General features: G+C 49.0%; 1 protein-coding gene across 4 annotated transcripts in view; it reads right to left on the reverse strand.

Annotated features, from left to right (window-relative positions):
• pcca (propionyl-CoA carboxylase subunit alpha) overlaps nucleotides 1-19,087 on the reverse strand; it is a 554,750-nt gene that overhangs the window by 181,883 nt on the left and 353,780 nt on the right. For all 4 annotated transcript variants that reach the window (XM_085998400.1, XM_085998401.1, XM_085998399.1 and 1 more), the window contains one exon: nucleotides 6,657-6,710. In XM_085998400.1, the coding sequence (XP_085854526.1) occupies nucleotides 6,657-6,710 (54 nt within the window). The remainder of the gene's footprint in view (nucleotides 1-6,656; nucleotides 6,711-19,087) is intronic.

The raw sequence follows: 19,087 nt of genomic DNA on the forward strand, positions 1-19,087 counted from the left end.
TCCATGCCGGTGTTTATGCTCCACTCGAGCCTCCTCCCGTCTTTCCTCATCTAAATCTATCAGCATAACCCTCTATTCCCTTCTCCCTCATATGCTTGTCCAGCCTCCCCTTAAATGCATCGATACTATTCACTTCAACCACTCCCTGTGGCAGCGAGTTCCACATTCTCACCACTCTCTGGGTAAAGAAGTTTCTTCTGAATTCCCTATTTGATTTCTTGGTGACTATCTTATATTGATGGCCTCTAGTTTTACTCTTCACCACAAGTGGAAACATTCTCTCTGTATCCACTCTATCAAAACCTTTCATAATTTTAAAGACCTCTATTAGGTCACCCTCTCAGCCTTCTTTTTTCAAGAGAAAAGAGACCCAGCCTGTTCATCCTTTCCTGATAGCTATAATCTCGCATTTTTGGTATCATCCTTGTAAATCTTCTCTGCACCCTCTCATTAGCCACTCCATTACGTAGAATTACACAGAAATTATAGCACAGAAACAGGCCATTATGTTATGTGAACAACATGTTACTCTCACTGAAAGAAGTAAAATATGCAATCATAAACACCGAGCTGTTAATTAAAATTGTGGCAAAGCAAACGATTCCTTACAGAACTAAAATATTTCTATTAATTAATGTGGAATTCCTCTGTTAATTAAATGTGGGTAGGTGGCTGCTTTTCTCCATTATCAGCAACCACTAACAAAAGTGCATTCTTGGAAACCATACAATTCAAAGTCGGATGTTACTACAATTTTGATAATAACAACTTGCATTTAAACATAGATGCGCCTTTAAGGTAGTAAAACGTCCTAAGCCATTTCGCAGGAGTGCTATCGGATACAATTTGACACCAAAGGAAATATTAGGGCAGGTGGCCAAACACTTGATCGAAGAGGCACCCCTGGCTGGCCTCCCACATTCCACCCTACGTAAACTTGAGGTCATCCAAAGCTCGGCTGCCCGTGTCCTAACTCGCACCAAGTCCCGTTCGCCCATCACCCCTGCGCTCGCTGACCTACACGGGCTCCTGGTTAAGCAACGCCTCGATTTCAAAATTCTCATCTTTGTTTTCAAATCTCTCCATGGCCCTCACCCCCTCCCTATCTCTGTAATCTCCTTCAGCCCCACAACCCCACCACCCCCTCCGAGATATCTGCGCTCCTCTAATTCTGCCCTCTTGAGCATCCCTGATTATAATCACTCAACCATTGGTGGCCGTGCCTTTAGTTTTAGTTTAGGATTTAGGAGCAACTTAAAGGAAGAGAGAGCGGTAGAGAGGCGGAGAGGTTCAGGGAAGGAATTCCAGGGCTTTGGGCCCAGGCAGCTGAAGGCACGGCTGCCAATGGTGGAGCGATTAAAATCAGGGATGCTCAAGAGGCCAGAATTGGAAACATTAAAAAAACCTTTAACAGCTTTGGATTTAGAAGCAAACAGAACAGACTTTGTCGTGCCTGCAGAAGCTTACAACAGGATATTCATACAAAATACAATCCCATGAAAACATGGCAGATAACACATAGGCTTAGGAAGACACATGGCTCTGCAATTCAGCACAGCCTGCTGACACAACAAAAATAATTTGCATTTATATGGCATCTTTAACGTAGTAAAACATCCCGAGGCGCTTCGCGGGAGCGATTATCAAACAAAATTTGACACTGAGCCACATAACGAGATACAGGAAACTCTCTTTTTACCGGCACCTAAATAACCGGACATCTCTCTTAACCGGCAAAATTCAGGAGTAGGTTCAGGTAAGTTTTACTTCATATTAGTGGCCGTATAACCGAGGTTCCTGCACCTGTTGCCATGCAACAGGGACGCCTGGATCTGTGGCCGTGTAACCGGGGTTCCTGCACCTGTTGCCATGCAACAGGGACTCCTGGGTCTGTGGCCGTGTACGGAGCTCTCGTACCTTACTAAGTATACCTCTCTGTAATCCGGGCTTTTTGATCAACCGGCATCACGCCGGTCCCGACGGTGCCAGATAAAAAAGAGTTTCCTGTACTAGGACAGGGACCAAAAGCTGGGTCAAAGAGGGAGGTTTTAAGAAGCGTCTTAAAGGAGGAGAGAGAGGTAGAGAGGCGACGAGGTTTAGGGACCTGCCAGTCCAGTCCAGCACTAATCCTGATGTAATCTGCTGGTTCTGCTAATTTGGGCGTAGTGCAACTCCCTTGTAACATGGGAGTAATGTGTGAGAGGGGCGGCAACGTCAGGGGCAGCCTTTAAAATATCGCCACTCACCTCAAACTGCCAACAGCAGGCTGGAGGACTGACACTTCAAGTGGTGAGCCTTTTTGCAAAACTAAATGCATTGGCAGTTCGAGGCTTCAAAGGTCCGGACTGAGATTTCGTGAGTGCTTTAAGGAATGTCAAGAAGAGCAGACAGAGGTCAAACCCAAAGGAGGGAGCAGGCAATTCGAAGTGAAGAGGAAAGATGGCCCCAAAGCTTCACTGACCTTCAGGCACTCCTGGATAGAATGCAGCAGTGGAGAGGATTGCTGGGTGCTCATGGGAGGAAGCCTCAGAAAAACTGCATTGGCAACCATGTGGAGGGAGGTGCAGTAGCACCTCTCTGACCCCCGGAACTGTAGCTCAATGACCAGACAAGAGCAGACGAGGTAACAGACAGGCACTGTGTCTCTTCTCTTTCTTGGGCACCAACACACCGTTAACCCTCTAATGTGACTTCCTGGACAATTCCTCCTTCTCACTGATCGTGTCTTGCATCGTTTGTTGCCACTTATTCTTATAAGAATCATTTAGGAATACAGGAACAGGAGGCCATTCAGCCCCTTGAGCCTGTTACGAACAATGACGGGCAATTAAAGACCCTCTGGTCCACCCAGCTTGTCCCACGCAATTGTGATATCTTGTGTTTCACAAATTAATTTTTTTTATTCGTTTATGGGATCTGGGCATCGCTGGCAAGGCCGGCATTTATTGTCCATCCCTAATTGCCTTTGAGAAGGTGGTGGTGAACCGCCTTCCTGAACCGCTGCAGTCCGTGTGGTGAAGGTGCTCCCACAGTGCTGTTGGGGAGGGAGTTCCAGGATTTTGATGCAGCGACGATGAAGGAACGGCCGATATACTTCTAAGTCGGGATGATGCGTGACTTGGAGGGGAACTTGGAGGTGGCGGTGTTCCCATGCGCCTGCTGCCCTTGTCCTTCTAGGTGGAAGAGGTCGCGGGTTTGGGAGGTGCTGCCGAAGAAGCCTTGGCGAGTTGCTGCAGTGCATCTTGTAGATGGTGCACACTGCAGCCACGGTGCGCCGGTGGTGGAGGGAGTGAATGTTTAAGGTGGTGGATGGGGTGCCAATCAAGCGGGCTGCTTTGTCCTGGATGGTGTCGAGCTTCTTGAGTGTTGTTGGAGCTGCACTCATCCAGGCAAGTGGAGAGTATTCCCTCACACTCCTGACTTGTGCCTTGTAGATGGTGGAAAGGCTCTGGGGAGTCAGGAGGTGAGACATTCGCTGCAGAATTCCCAGCCTCTGACCTGCTCTTGTTGCCACAGTATTTATGTGGCTGGTCCAGTTAAGTTTCTGGTTAATATATAGACTATCCACCCCACCCAAAATCCTGTGATCTCCTGGGAGAGGTGAAAAACCAGATAAAAACCCAGGCCAATTTGGGGGGGAAAAATCTGGGAAATTCCTCTCTGAACTATCTAGGCATTCAAAACTAGTCCAGATCATCACCCTGGCATCAAGGGGTATGGGGAGAGAGCGGGGATATGGTATTGAGATAGAGAACCAGCCATGATCATATTGAATGGCGGAGCAGGCTCGAAGGGCCGAATGGCCTACTCCTGCTCCTATTTTTCTATGGCCCTGAATCCCCTGCAGTACCTACCTTCTGAAACAGGTCCAGCTCTCGCTTGAAGAAATTCAACAAATCGCCGTCCACCGCACAAGCCTGTTCCAGAGGCCCACTATTCTCTAGCAATGATCCGCCATTCAAATAGATCATGGCTGATCTGTACCTCAAATCCATTTAGCTGCCTTGGTTCTATAACCCTTAATATCCTTACAATAACAAAAATCTATCGCTCTCAGTCTTGAACTTTTCAATTGACCCCCGGCATCCACAGTCTTTTGGGGAGAGAGTTCCAGATTTCCACCACCCTTTGTGTGAAGAAGTGCTTCCTGACATCACCCCTGAACGGCCTGGCTCTAATTTTAAGGTGATGCCCCCTTGTTCTGGACTCCCCCCACCAGAGGAAATAGTTTTTCTCCTGTTGTTGTTTCTCTGTATCTACCCTATCGAATTGCTCTATCATTTTAAATACATCTGTTACATCACCCTTCGGCCTTCTAAATTCAAGGGAATACAAACCACGTTTATGCAACCTGTTCTTGTAATTTAACCCTTTAAGCCGTGGAATCATTCTGGTGAATTTGTGCTGTACTCCCTCCAAGAGCTATGTACAGGTAGACTATCCTTTATCTGAAAACCTTGGGACCAGCCGTGTTTTGGTTTTCGGAAAATTTCGGATTTCAGAAGGTATTTTATAAGACTGGGAAATTTGTCGGGGGTGGGGGTCGGCGGGGGGGTCGGGGTCGGCGGGGGGTCGGGGTCGGCGGGTCGGGGTGAGGGTCGGCGGGGGTTGGGGTCGTGCGCACGACTTACGCTGAACGAAAACACTTTCGGTTTTCAGAGGATTTCGGTTTTCGGAAGTGCGGATAAAGGATACACTATCCCTTATCTGAAAGGGTGGGGGTCGGCGGGGGAGAAAATAATATCGGACAGGCCGCTGCAGCTATCGGACGGGCCGCTGTATTGTTGGGTTCACTCTCCCGGTATACCTCCTTCACACTGCCCGGCTCGGCCTGCAATCTCCTACCCAGGAGGGAACTCAGTGACCCTCTGCCCTGCTCAGCGTAAGTCGTGCGCACGACTTACGCTGAACGAAAAAACCTTCGGTTTTTAGAGGGTTTCGGTTTTCGGAAGTTCGGATAAAGGGTAGTCTACCTGTACTACCTTTTGTGAGGTTAGGTGCCCAAAACTGAACACAGTACTCCAGATAGGGTCTGACCAAGGCTCTGTACAACTGAAGCATCACTTCCTCTCTTTCTGAATTCCCACCTGCTGGAGGTAAATGCCGAAATTCCATTCACCTTTTGATGACTCTGTGTACCTGTGCACGAGCTTTTAGTGATTTGTGTACATGGACACCCCAAATCCCATGGCTCCTCCACAGATCCTCGTCTCTCACCATTAAAAAACTATTCCCATTTGTCTTTCTGGGATCCAAAGTGGATGATCTCACACTTCCCCACATTGACCTCCATCTGCCATAGTCTATGTCCCTTTGTTACTTCCTACTTACTGTGCCTCCTAACTTAGAGTCATCTGCAAACTTGGATATAAAACAGGAAGACAGATTATTATCTGAACGGCAATAGATTGGGAAAAGGGGAAGTGCAACGAGACCTGGGTGTCCTTGTGCACCAGTCGCTGAAGGTAAGCATGCAGGTGCAGCAGGCGGTTAAGAAGGCAAATGGTATGTTGGCCTTCATAGCGAGTGGATTCAAGTACAGGAGCAAGGATGTCTTGCTGCAGTTGTACAGGGCCTTGGTGAGACCACACCTCGAGTATTGTGTGCAGTTTTGGTCGCCTTGTCTGAGGAAGGATGTTCTTGCCATGGAGAGAGTGCAGCAAAGATTCACCAGACTGATACCTGGGATGGCAGGAATCACGTATGAGGAGAGATTGGGTTGATTAGGCTTATATTCGCTAGAGTTTACAAGAATGAGAGGGGATCTCATTGAAACTTATAAAATTCTAACAGGACTAGACAGACTAGATGCAGGACGGATGTTCCCGATGGCGGGGAGTCCAGAACCAGGGGTCACAGTCTAAGGATAAGGGGTAAGCCATTTAGGACTGAGATGAGGAGGTATTTCTTCACCCAGAGAATGGTGAACCTGTGGAATTCTCTGCCACACAGGGCAATTGAGGCCAATTCATTAAATATATTCAAGAAGGAGTTGGATATATTTCTTGAGGCTAAAGGGATCAAGGGATATGGGGAGAAAGCAGGGACAGGGTACTGAATTTGGATGATCAGCCATGATCTCCTTAAATGGTGGAGTGGGCTCGAGGGGCCGAATGGCCTACTCCTGCTCCTATCTTCTATACAGTCTATTCCTTCATCCAAATCATTAATATATACGATGTAAAGCAGAGGCCCCAGTAAAGTGGTGTTCCTCAGGGCCCCAGTTCCCTCTGAGGAACACCAATTGGCCCATTTCGCCAATAAGAGAACAAACCCTTTATTCCTACTCTTTGTCTACAACTAAGGGTCAATTACCAACCCATGCCATAAGGTCACCTCCAATTCTGTGCCCTCCCATTTTTGCAAATAATCTCTTGTGCAGAACCTTGGCAAATCCCTTCTTGAAGTCCATATGGACAACCTCCATAGACACTCCCCAATCCACCGTAACACAACACAGCCCAAGAAACAAACCCGGGGCCTCAGGCCTACGTGGTTTGGTAACACATCATATGGTGCATTTGCCTACAGATGCCAAACCCACTGATTATTATGAATGAAGAGAGTATGTGCAGCATCATTTACCAGCAACTCTGCATGTATTAGATGACAATACTACTGAAATCACTTGAGAAAAGAACGGAAATACTGCTTACCACGGTGCCAAGGTATTGAATTTTCATATTTCCAGCTGCATTTCGGGAAAGGCACTGAAAATGAAAATAACAAGAATTTGTCACAATATACAATTCCCAGAGAGTCAAAATCAATTACTGTTCAGCAAGCCAAAATTATCCAATAATGTTTTGATCGGGACAGAAATAACCTTCCTATATGAAACCGAACTCTGTTCTTGTCCCAACACGTTGCAACAGTTGTAACAAGACTATTTCGTTAAATATATACACACAAGAAAAGATTAATTATTTAGTGAAAGATGAATGCTGACAGTGATAAAACAATCCGGTGCAGGCAGGTATACGAAAATTGTCAGGAAGTTAAACTTTATCCTGGTGAATAAGCAACAATAATTTTAAGAGAAAACAATCCACGAATAAACCTATCATTTGTTTACATAGAAAAATTGGTTTAACATCATAGAGGCACACATAAGAGCCTAAGGATTAGAAGCCATGCATAACATGTAAAAAGCAACTCAGGTACAGTAATTATAAAATCGTATCTACTAAAGATACAGAATTTGGACTCATATTTTGCACTCAGTGTCAGAAAACCCAAATCTTGAAGCGGTAAACACACAGCATAGAAGGAGGCCATTCGGCCCATCGTGCTTGTGCCGGCTCTTTGACAGAGCTACCCAATTAATCCCACTCCCCCTGCTCTTCCCATAGCCTTGCAAACTTTTTACTTTTCAAATATGTATCCATCCAATTCCTTTGTGAGTGTTATTATTGAATCTGCTTCCGCCACCCTTTCAGGCAGCGCATTCCGGATCACAACAACTCGCTGCGTTAAAAAGATTCTCCTTATCTCCCCCTCTGGTTCTTTTGCCAAATACCTTAAATCCGGGTCCTCTGGTTACCGACCCCCCTGCTAGTGGAAACAGTTTCTTCTCATTTACTCGATCAAAATCCCTCATGACTTTGAACACCTGTATTAAATCTCCCCTTAACCTTCTCTGCTCTAAGAGGAACAACCCCAGCTCTAGTGGAAGTAACACAATTCCCTGCAGTTCGCCATTTGGAAAAGCCAAGATTTCAATGGATAAAAGATTTACAGTGAAGAACGAACGAACCTGCATTTATATCGTGCCTTTCATGACCTCAAAATGTCCCAACGCGCACCACAGTCAATGAAATACTTTTGAAATGTAGTCAATGTTGTAACTTAGGGAAATGCAACTACCAATGAGTGCACAGCAAGGTCCCACAAACAACAAGCTCAATGACAAGACAATCTATTTTTTGTTGATGTTGGTTCAGGGATAAATATTGGCCAGAACTCCCCTGCTCGTCTTCTCATAGTGGCTGTGGGATCTTTTACATCCACCCGAGAGGGTTAGGGTTAGCAGACAGGGCCTTGGTTTAACATCTCATCCAAAAGACGGCGCCTCTGAAAATACAGTACTCCCGCAGGATTGCTCTGAAGTGTCAGCCTAGATTATATGCTTTAGTCTCTGGAGTAACAGACTGATGTAAGTATCTTTCACATCAAGGTAAAAGCCATTTGAGAAGAAATTTGTTTTTCAATTTGTAGCAGAACCAACATGACATACGGCTTCATTCTCCCCTCATCTTCCTGAGCAACACATAATGTACAGGCAAGTTAGCGTGCACAAAGGATGCTTACCTGTTCGCAGGCTCCCCAACCAATTTTTCCCTCCCTCCCTGTGGAGAAGCTCCTTACCACACTCAGTAAAGTGGGGGAAAATTGAAACTGCACGTGCCACACCATAATGTTCTCTCTTCTCACTCCTACCCTTAAGATGATTAAAGGAGTTGATAGGATAGAGAGAGAGAAACTATTCCCTCTGGTGGGGGCAGTCCAGAACAATGGGTATAACCTTAAAATTAGAGCCAGGCCGTTCAGGGGTGATGTCAGGAAGCACTTCTTCACACAAAGGGTGGTGGAAATCTGGAACTCTCTCCCCCCAAAATAAGTTGTTGAGGCTGGGGGTCAATTGAAAATTTCAAAATTGAGATTGATAGATTTTTGTTGGTTAAAGATATTAAAGGTTTACAGAACCATGGCAGATAAATGGAGTTCAGGTACAGATCAGCCATGATCTAACTGAATGGTGGCATGGCAACACTTGGGCAAGGTGGGACTGACCCTGGGAGCCATGGCAACACTCTGGGCATGGCGGGACTGACCCTGGGAGCCATGGGTCGCAAGGGGGTGAGTGGCCTCCTCCTGTCCTTACCCGAGTGTTGCCATGGCTCCAAGGGTCAGTCCCACCTTGCCCGGAGTGTTGCTATGGCTCCCAGGGTCAGGCACACCTTGCCCAGAGTATTGCTATGGCTCCCAGGGTCAGTCCCACCTTGCCCGAGTGTTGCCATGGCTCCCAGGGTCAGTCCCACCTTGCCCAGAGTGTTGCTATGGCTCCCAGGGTCAGTCCCACCTTGCCTGGAGTGTTGCTGTGGCTCCCAGGGTCAGGCTCACCTTGTCCAGAGTGTTGCTATGGCTCCCAGTGTCAGGCTCACCTTGTCCAGAGTGTTGCTATGGCTCCCAGGGACAGTCCTACCTTGCCCGGAGTGTTGCTATGGCTCCCAGGGTCAGTCCCACCTTGCCCGGAGTGTTGCTATGGCTCCCAGGGACAGTCCCACCACCTTATCCAGAGTGTTGCCATGGCTCCCAGGGTCAGGCTCACCTTGCCCAGAGTGTTGCTATGACTCCCAGGGTCAGTCCCACCTTATCCAGAGTGTTGCTATGACTCACAGGGTCAGTTCCACCTTATCCAGAGTGTTGCCATGGCTCCCAGGGACAGTCCCACCTTATCCAGAGTGTTGCCATGGCTCCCAGGGTCAGTCCCACCTTATCCAGAGTGTTGCCATGGCTCCCAGGGTCAGTCCCACCTTATCCAGAGTGTTGCCATGGCTCCCAGGGTCAGTCCCACCTTATCCAGAGTGTTGCTATGGCTCTCAGGGACAGTCCCACCTTGCCCAGAGTGTTGCTATGGCTCCCAGGGACAGTCCCACCTTGTCCAGAGTGTTGCTATGGGTCAAGCAACTGCCCCAGTAAAAATGGTACCAATCAAAGGTGGTTACATACAGTGGGATGGATTCAATCATCTCCACTTTGACCAGGACAGCAACAGCAATCAATAGGAGCTGTGGAGGCATTGAGTAGGAGGCGGGGTGCGGCCGACTCTGGGAGCACGTGGTGGCTAGCTGACAAGTCTTTGCTGTCATTTTTTAGCTTGCCAGATGCGAGCCTATACTTTTAACAAAAAACTTTAAAGTAGTTATGTCCCCTCCACTGCACTCCTGTGTATCAATACATGTTAATAAAAGCAGGGAAAATGAAAAACAATGTTGTACAATTATTAGGCACACGCACACATTAAAACCCCCTGCAAGAAAACGAATACGTGAAGCATGGGAGATTAGTTTTAATTCACAACTTGGAGACTACTTCAGCCGAGGAAGCAGCAGCAGCTACTTTTTCCCACAACACAACATAAACATCAGAATTTGGAAAGCGCAGGACATAACAAAGTCCCGGCTTGCTTATGCTGCAGCTTACACTGTGCCAACATAAATGAGCAAACTTTTGGTCACTGAAGCAGTACACAGCATAGTTTCATCCTCGTTAGTTTACTTTGTCGTCAATTTTATAGACTATTTAAAAAAGACTCCCCTGAAGAACGAGATTCAATTCACAGTATTTCCTTCGTAAACATGAGCTCAATTAGCAATAGTGTAGTAAAGTTGTTATCCTAGGTTTTCGCGCAGTGATGTCATTTAAACATTTAGCTATAAAATTCTGAAAGCTTATTATAGGACGAGACTTGATAAGATCAAAGAAATTTTCAGTCCCACAGTAGTACTTGCATCTTATGTTTACTCAGGGTAAAAATGTTGTTTTGTTGGCTGCATTTTGCAGAGAGCCGGCACAGGCTCGACGGGCCAAACGGCCTCCTTCTGTGCTGTAACCGTGCTATGATTCTTTTATGATTCTATTTAAAAATCTTATCGTGCAATCAACCTTTTAAAAAATGTCACCAGCTCCTCAAATGATTCTACATAGTTTCTTTTTAAAGAATCAGTTTAAATCTGAGCTAGCCTTTTCGGTTACATAAACTAGGCTTGTATTCCCTGGAACGCAGAAGGCTAAGGGGTGATTGGATTGAGGTTTTTAGGATTTTGAAAAGCATCGATGGGGTGGGTAGATAGAGAGAAACTTTTTCCGCTGGTGGGGGGAGTCCAGGCAAAGGGGGGACATAACCTTAAAATCAGAGCCAGGCCATCCAGGAGAGGAGTTAGGAAACACTTCTTCACGTAAAGAGTGGTAAAAGTGTGGAACTCTCTCCCACAAAGAGCAGTAGATGCGGGGGCTCAATTAATCATTTTAAATCCGAGATCAATCGATTTTTGCTCGACAAGGGTATAAAATGACATGGAGTTAAGATACAGATCAGCCATGATCTAATTGAATGGCGGAAAAGGCACGAGGGGCTAAATGGCCTCCTCCTGTTCCTATGTCACAGTACCAACAACAACTTGCATTTATATAGTGCCCTTCAAAGTAGAAAAACATCCCAAGGTGCTTCACAGAGGTGCAAGCAAAAAAAAAAAAAACTACCCCCTCCAATTCCACAGTATTTACCCTGGTTGAGCGGATATGATGGGGCACAGACACTTCCTAACTGCCCCAGGTACAAGTTGCACCTGAAAAGAGTTTCAACAACAACAACTTGTATTTATATAGCGCCATTAACGTAGTAAAACGTCCCAGGGTGCTTCACAGGCTTGTTACAAGACAAAAATTTGACACCGAGCCACCTAAGGAGAAATTGGGGCAGGTGATCAAAAGCTTGGTCAAAGAGGTCGGTTTTAAGGAGCGTCTTAAAGGAGGAGAGAGAGGCGGAGAAGTTTAGGGAGGGAATTCCAGAGCTTAGGGCCTCGGCAATGAAGGCACGGCCACCAAAGGTTGAGCAATTATAATCAAGGATGCTCAAGAGGGCAGAATTAGGGGAACGCAGATATCTCGGGGGTTGTGGGGATGGTCTGTACTGGTTCTTTGCTAGAGCAATCCAAAAGTAATCTCATTGCCCTGTTCTCTCTCCATTACATTCTCACTTCCACCATAATTTGCAAAGTATTTCATATCGCTGCCAAATCTTCACCCTCCACAATTAGCCTCCCCATTTCATCCCGAAGTGGTCTGACCCTCTCGAACTATTCTAGTACAGTACTTTGCAAATGCTTATTAAAGCTATTACTATTTCCTTTTCTATCAACTGCTAGCCTTTTTCATATTCCCTGTTAGCCCTTCTAATCTCCTTTTCACCTCCCCTACAATACTTTCTATATTCCTCTTGATTATCTTGGCCATTGTTTCCCCCTTCTATCATGCACCTCACTTTACTAGAACATAGTAAACTATTCCCATAGGTATAATAGCAAAATACTGCGGATGCTGGAAATCTGAAACAACAACAGAAAATGCTGGAAATACTCAGCAGGCCAGGCAGCATCCGTGGAGAGAGAAACAGAGTTAACGTTTCAGGTCTGGGACCCTTCATCAGAACTGGAAAAAGCTGGAGATGTAACAGATATTAAGCAGGTGCAGAGACAGGGGGGGAGGGGGGATTCCTTCCTCCCCTCCTAAACCCGCCCCCCATCCGTCTCTCCACCTGCTTAATATCTGTTACATCTCCAGCTTTTTCCAGTTCTGATGAAGGGTCCCAGACCTGAAACGTTAACTCTGTTTCTCTCTCCACGGATGCTGCCTGGCCTGCTGAGTATTTCCAGCATTTTCTGTTCCCATAGGTCACAGTCTCAGGATAAGGGGTCGGCCATTTAGGACTGAGATGAGCAGAAATTTCTTCACTCAGAGGGTGGTGAATCTTTGGAATTCTCTTCTCCAGAGGCCTGTGGAAGCTGAATCATTGCGTATATTCAAGACTGAGATCAATAGATTATTGGATATTAAGGGAATCGAGGGATATGGGGATCGGGTGGGAAAGTGTTGAGGTAGAAGATCAGCCATGATCTTATTGAATGGCGGAGCAGGCTCGAGGACCGAATGGCCGACTCCTGCTCTATTTCTTATGTTCTTAAAATTTCAGTTCAGTTTTAATCTCTCTATTAACACAATGGCCCAGAAATTAGGTTCGGGGGCTTGCCGCGCGTGCAAGCCCCCGATGTGCACTTACCCGGCGCGCCGACAGCTGAAGCCTGGGCCTGCTTGGAATTCCTGTCACTGGCCCGGTTCAGCTGTCGGCGCGATGTGCTTGCCTGATCCAGCGGCGTAGTTAGTTCGATGTGCCGGCTGGGATCAGGTGAGCACTGGGCAGCCAATCAGGGGAGGGAAAACTTCATTCATGAGTTTGATAGTAAGAACTGTCAAACTCATGAAAACTATGGGCACCCAAAACACTACTTAAACTTTAAATAAAATGTTAAAAAACATCCCACTAATTAAATGAACTATAAAAAACTATTTTAAACAATTAATCAAATTTTTGAAAAAAATATTTTTTTAAGAAACCGGGTCTAAAAACACACTTACCTTACTGTAAAGTCCTTAAAAACAATAAAGCTGTGGAAAAAATGTTATAATTTTAAATAATAGACCACTTACCTTAAAGAATCAAGTCCTTACGTCTCCTTTTTACATTTCTAAAAAGTTGAGGCCCTTACACACGGGCAAACCTGTCAAAAAGGAAGTTCAACGCGTGCGCGCAGAGTCCTGCCCGCACGCGTTGGACCTCTGAACCCCCTGGAGGAAATGCCGGTTTCCCGTGCATGCGCTGTGCATGCTGAAATCCGGCACTTCCAACGGGCCCACGCGTGAGTACCCCGTCCGTACTCACACGTTGGGACCGGAATTACTGGGCCATTATTCTATTCCTTTTCACAATAGGGGAATATATTTATTTTGTATTATAGCCATCTCATATACATAGAGAGAGCAGGGATATGCAGGGAGCAGAGCAAAATAAGCAGAAAGAATGCCAGCATAAAAGAAATACATGTAGCCAGGAACTATTTACAAACATGATGTAAGAGTGAATGACTGCACGGGAAAGCGAGAGAGAGAATGAAGCAGGCAAAAAATGAGGAGGAAAGGCAGAGAAGAGGGAGAAAATGAAGGGAAGAGAAGATGAAAGAAAGGGAAGATAGAGGGAGAAAGAAAAAATGCCGAGGGGTGAAAGAGAGACAATGAAAGTGAGAAAGAATTAAAAATTAAAAGCAGGAAAGTGAAAGAGGGAAACAGAGTAAGACAAGGGAGGGAGCGAGAAATAGGGCGTGAGGAAGAGAGAAAATGGGAAGCGAGAGAATAGAGAAAGAGAGCAAGCAAGGGAAACAAAGTGAGAAACAGAACGAACTAGATAGCACGAGCAAAGCACGTAAGTGATCGAGAGGGACCAAAAAAGAGCAAGTGGAAAGACTGAAGAGGAAGTGTGAATGAATGTGTGAGAGAAACAGTGAAGGAGAGAATGAGGAAGAGAATGCGACAGAAAACATAAGTGAGAAACGTGTAAATAAAAGTCTCCCTTTTTTTAAGGAGAAAGAGATCAAAAGAGCATGGCAGAGAGGAGCAAGTGAGCAAGAAAGAATAAGCGAGAGAAAGAAACAGCGAATGCACAAGAGAAATAGTGAGCGAGACACAGAAAAAGGGATCAACGGACAAAAGCTTCACTGTGTAGAAAGAGAGAAAGAGTGAGGAAGAGGAGAGAGAGAGAGAGAAAGAAAGGGAGGGAGAAAGAAAGGGAGGAGGGAAGAAGGAAAGAAAGAAGGAAAGAGTGTGAGAGAGGAGGGGGCAGAGAGAGAGAGAGAGAGAGGAAGAGAGAAAGAAAGGGAGGGAGAGAGAAAGGGATGGAGAAAGGAAGAAAGAGTGAGGGGTTTACAGACAAAGCCCCTACTGTGCACTGTATGTTTAGACTAACTCCTTGTTGTTCTATTCTGTTTTAATCTTATTGAGGTTAGAGACAGATATAACCCAGGTCACTAAAATCTGGGGTGCATTGGTACATGGAGTGATGGAATATCGGCTTGTGTCAACCACTTTGCCAAAAGTGAGCTGTTGATTCCTGCCATGTCAGTGTGGGAGGAAGGGGGAAATATATCAGAAGGAAGGTCATCCCTAGATTGCCCATACCTAGCTGCGAATAGCTGGCTCAGAGTGGCACTGCTCGGGGCCTGGAAACCAGATGCCCTCAAAGAAGTGTCTGGCACAAGAAAACCTGGGCAGAGTAGGAAAACAAGAGCGGGAGAATTGCACCCCCGTTAAAAAAAAGTACAGCAGAATCTGACGAGGAAGTTACTGGCGGGTGTGTTAAAAAAGCACAAAGAGGATTTTTTTTTGTTATTGAGGTGAAAGGTACCGTCTAGACAGAAAGACATACAACTGCAGACCAGCAGCAGAAAGTCCTCACTTCTTGCAGCTTGAATGGATTAAATAAACTCATTATTTCAACTTAAAAAACTGAACCATCCTAATTCCACTTTATTGTCAGAGCAGGTTATCCTGTGGTTCTCTTTCAATGAAGAGGGTTTCAAGTGACACTGCACCCAATTTTTTCCTGCTTTTGCCATCTAAAATTAGTTCCACTTAGCTGGGTATCAATGACCTATTCAATGCGAGATGTAGCAAGGGTACAATCAGCACGATACTTACCGCCTCCACTGTACGCTTATCACAAGTCGAGGATGAGCAAAGGTAACAAGACGATAAAGAAATGAAACAAAGGTACCATTCACACAGCAGTGTTTCAGAACATTTCAAGGCTTTGCACACAGTCATTTGCTATTCTAGGGGAAGAGATTATCAACTGTTGTGGACAAAATTAAATTGTAGACTTTTTGGGAAAACTCATAATAAGCGAGAAAATTATACATAACACGATATCTCCTACCCCCCCGCCCCCGTCTTCCATGTCCACTTCAGCTTTATTTGTTATTGAAATAAAGATTTTTGTTTATTCATCGCCCTTGGTACAAAGAATTCAAATCGCACTGCTTCAGCCAAACAATGGAATACATCCGTGGAAACATTTCTCCAGTGTATTTTTAAAGTCGCGCTTAAGAGGTCTGCTACATCCTTCCCCAAAGGGTTGGCAAGTTTAACCAGCGAGCGACTGAGTCAGGCACACAGTGAAGGTGCACAGTCCAGCCCTGGTCGTTGAGTTAGCTCTTCTACACTGGAGCATCAGCTGTGGTGACCAGCCTCGGTGCCTTGGGACTGCAAAGGGGGAAACTGGTTCGGAGTGCCGCTCCCGATCGCCCAGCACTGATCCTGGGGAAGAGAGTGTGGGAGAGGGAGGAGGGGGAGGGGAGATAGAGTACGGGGGGTTAGAGGAAGAGAGGGGGAGGGGGGAAGAGGGGGGGAGGGGCAGAGAGAGGGGGAGGGGCAGAGAGAGAGAGGAGGGAGGGGTGATGGGGAGGGGGAGGGGAGATAGAGTGGGGGGGGTTAGAGGAAGAGAGGGGGAGAGGGAGAGAGAGAGGGGGAGGGGGAGAGAGAGGGGGATGGGAGAGAGAGGGGGATGGGAGAGAGAGGGGGATGGGAGAGAGTGTGGGGGGGGTTAGAGGAAGAGAGGGGGAGAGGGAGGGGGAGAGGGAGGGGGAGAGGGGGAGGGGAGAGAGTGTGGGGGGGTTAGAGGAAGAGAGGGGGAGGGGGAGGGGGAGGGGGAGAGAGAAGGGGAGAGAGAGGGGAAGGGCGAGGGGGAGGGGAGAGAGAGTAGGGGGGTTAGAGGAAGAGAGGGGGAGGGGAGAGAGAGGGGGAGGGCGAGGTGGAGGGGGAGAGGGAGGGGGAGAGGGAGGGGGAGGGGGAGAGGGAGGGGGAGGGGGAGAGGGAGGGGAGAGGGGGAGGGGAGAGAGAGTGGGGGGTTAGAGGAAGAGAGGGGGAGGGAAGAGAGAGTGGGGGTTAGAGGAAGAGAGGGGGAGGGGGAGAGAGGGGGGAGGGCGAGGGGGAGGGGGAGAGAGAGAGGGGGAGGGGAGAGAGAGTGGGGGTTAGAGGAAGAGAGGGGGAGGGTGAGAGAGAGGGGGAGGGGAGAGAGAGGGGGAGGGGGAGGGGAGAGAGAGGGGGAGGGAGAGAGGGAGAGGGAGAGGGAGGGGGAGAGAGAGAGGGGGAGGGGGAGAGAGAGTGGGGGGTTAGAGGAAGAGAGGGGGAGGGGGAGAGAGAGGGTGAGGGTGAGGGCGAGGGGGAGGGGGAGAGAGAGAGGGGGAGGGGAGAGAGAGTGGGGGGGTTAGAGGAAGAGAGGGGGAGGGGGAAGAGAGGGGGAGAGAGAGGGGGGAGCGGAGAGAGAGTAGGGGGGGTTAGAGGAAGAGGGGGGGGTTAGAGGAAGAGAGGGGGAGGGGGAAGAGAGGGGGAGGGGGGGAGGGGGAGAGAGAAGGGGGAGCGGAGAGAGAGTAGGGGGGTTAGAGGAAGAGAGGGGGAGGGGGAGAGGGAGAGGGGGAGGGAGAGGGGAGAGGGAGGGGGAGAGGGGGAGGGGAGAGAGTGGGGGGTTAGAGGGAGAGAGGGGGAGGGGAGAGAGAGTGGGGGGTTAGAGGAAGAGAGGGGGAGGGGGAGAGGGAGGGGGAGGGCGAGGGGGAGGGGGGGAGGAGGGGGAGAGAGAGAGGGGGAGGGGAGAGAGAGTGGGGGTTAGAGGAAGAGAGGGGGAGGGGAGAGAGAGGGGGAGGGGGAGGGCGAGGGGGAGCGGGAGAGAGAGGGGGAGAGGGAGGGGGAGAGAGAGAGGGGGAGGGGAGAGAGAGTGGGAGGTTAGAGGAAGAGAGGGGGAGGGGGAGAGAGAGGGTGAGGGTGAGGGGGAGAGGGAGATGGAGGGGGAGATGGAGGGGAGAGAGAGAGGGGGAGGGGAGAGAGAGTGGGGGGTTAGAGGAAGAGAGGGGGAGGGGGAAGAGAGGGGGAGAGAGAGGGGGGAGCGGAGAGAGAGTGGGGGGGGTTAGAGGAAGAGAGGGGGAGGGGGAAGAGAGGGGGAGGGGGGAGGGGAGAGGGAGGGGAGAGAGAAGGGGGAGCGGAGAGAGAGTAGGGGGGTTAGAGGAAGAGAGGGGGAGGGGGAAGGGGAGAGGAGGGAGGGTGATGGGGAGGGGGAAAGGAGGGAGGGGAGAGAGAGGGGGAGGGGAGAGAGCGGGGGAGGGGAGAGAGCGGGGGAGGGGAGAGAGCGGGGGAGGGAGAGAGCGGGGGAGGGGAGACAGAGTAGGGGGGGTTAGAGGGAGGTGGTAGAGGGGAGGCGAGAGGGGAGGGATTGGAGAGTGGGGAGAGGGGAGAATGTGGAGGAGGGGCGAGTGGGGTGGGGGGGAGAGAGGGGAGGGGAGAGAAGGGGAATGGAGAGAAGGGGAATGGAGAGAGGGGGAGGGGAGAGAGGGGGAAGGGAGGGGGGAGAGAGGGGGAGGGGAGAGAGGGGGAGGGGAGAGAGGGGGAGGGGGAGGGGAGAGAGGGGGAGGGGGAGGGAGAGAGGGGGAGGGGGAGGGGAGAGAGAGAGGGGAGAGAGGGGGAGGGGAGAGGGGGGGAGGGGAGAGAGGGGGAGGGGGAGAGAGGGGGAGGGGAGAGAGGGGGAGGGGAGAGAGGGGGAGGGGAGAGAGGGGAGGGGAGAGGAGGGGAGAGGGGGGAGGGGAGAGAGGGGGGAGGGGAGAGAGGGGGAGGGGAGAGAGAGGGAGGGGAGAGAGAGGGAGGGGAGAGAGAGGGAGGGGAGAGAGAGGGAGGGGAGAGAGGGGGTGGGGAGAGAGGGGGTGGGGAGAGAGGGGGTGGGGAGAGAGGGGGTGGGGAGAGAGGGGGTGGGGAGTGAGGGGGAGGGGGGGAGAGGGAGGGGGAGAGAGGGGGTGGGGAGAGAGGAGGTGGGGAGAGAGGGGGTGGGGAGAGAGGGGGTGGTGAGAGAGGGGGAGGGGGAGAGAGGAGAGGGGAGGGGAGAGAGGGGGAGGGGGAGAGAGGGGAAGGGGGAGGGGAGAGTAGGGGAGCGAGAAAGTGGCAGGGGAAGAACAGGGCATTTGGGGGCAATAAAGAGGAGGGAAGGATTTTGATAAAAACTCTTTACCTCTCCAGAACAAATTCAAATTTTTATTTTGGGGGAATGTTTTTGTCTCTATTAAATTTTATACCTTAATACATTCTTTTTCTGCAGTTGCTTATGATGAATCTGTAGGCTGCATATAAAAAGCTATCTACTGCCACCACCACAACAACTATTGCACACCTGCTTGTGGGATAGCCAGGGTTTCCTGCCCCACTGAAATCCAATTGATGCTTTGGCAATTTTCTCCCCCCATTCCTCGCACAATTCAAATTGGCATTCTTCTCTCCCTCCCCCCGTTCAAGATAGCTCCTTTCTTCTCCCCCTCCAATTTCCTGTCAGTGTTTCTCTTCCTTCACCCACTAACCCCCGTCTCGCCCCACCATTTTAATGCTTACACACTGCCCTTGATGCAGAATTAATTGAGGCGTTTCGAAGAGAAATAGACGGTTA

Source organism: Somniosus microcephalus, chromosome 10, assembly GCF_052327205.1.
Source record: "Somniosus microcephalus isolate GS21.2 chromosome 10, FLI_Smic_1.0, whole genome shotgun sequence".
Taxonomy (NCBI): domain Eukaryota; kingdom Metazoa; phylum Chordata; class Chondrichthyes; order Squaliformes; family Somniosidae; genus Somniosus; species Somniosus microcephalus.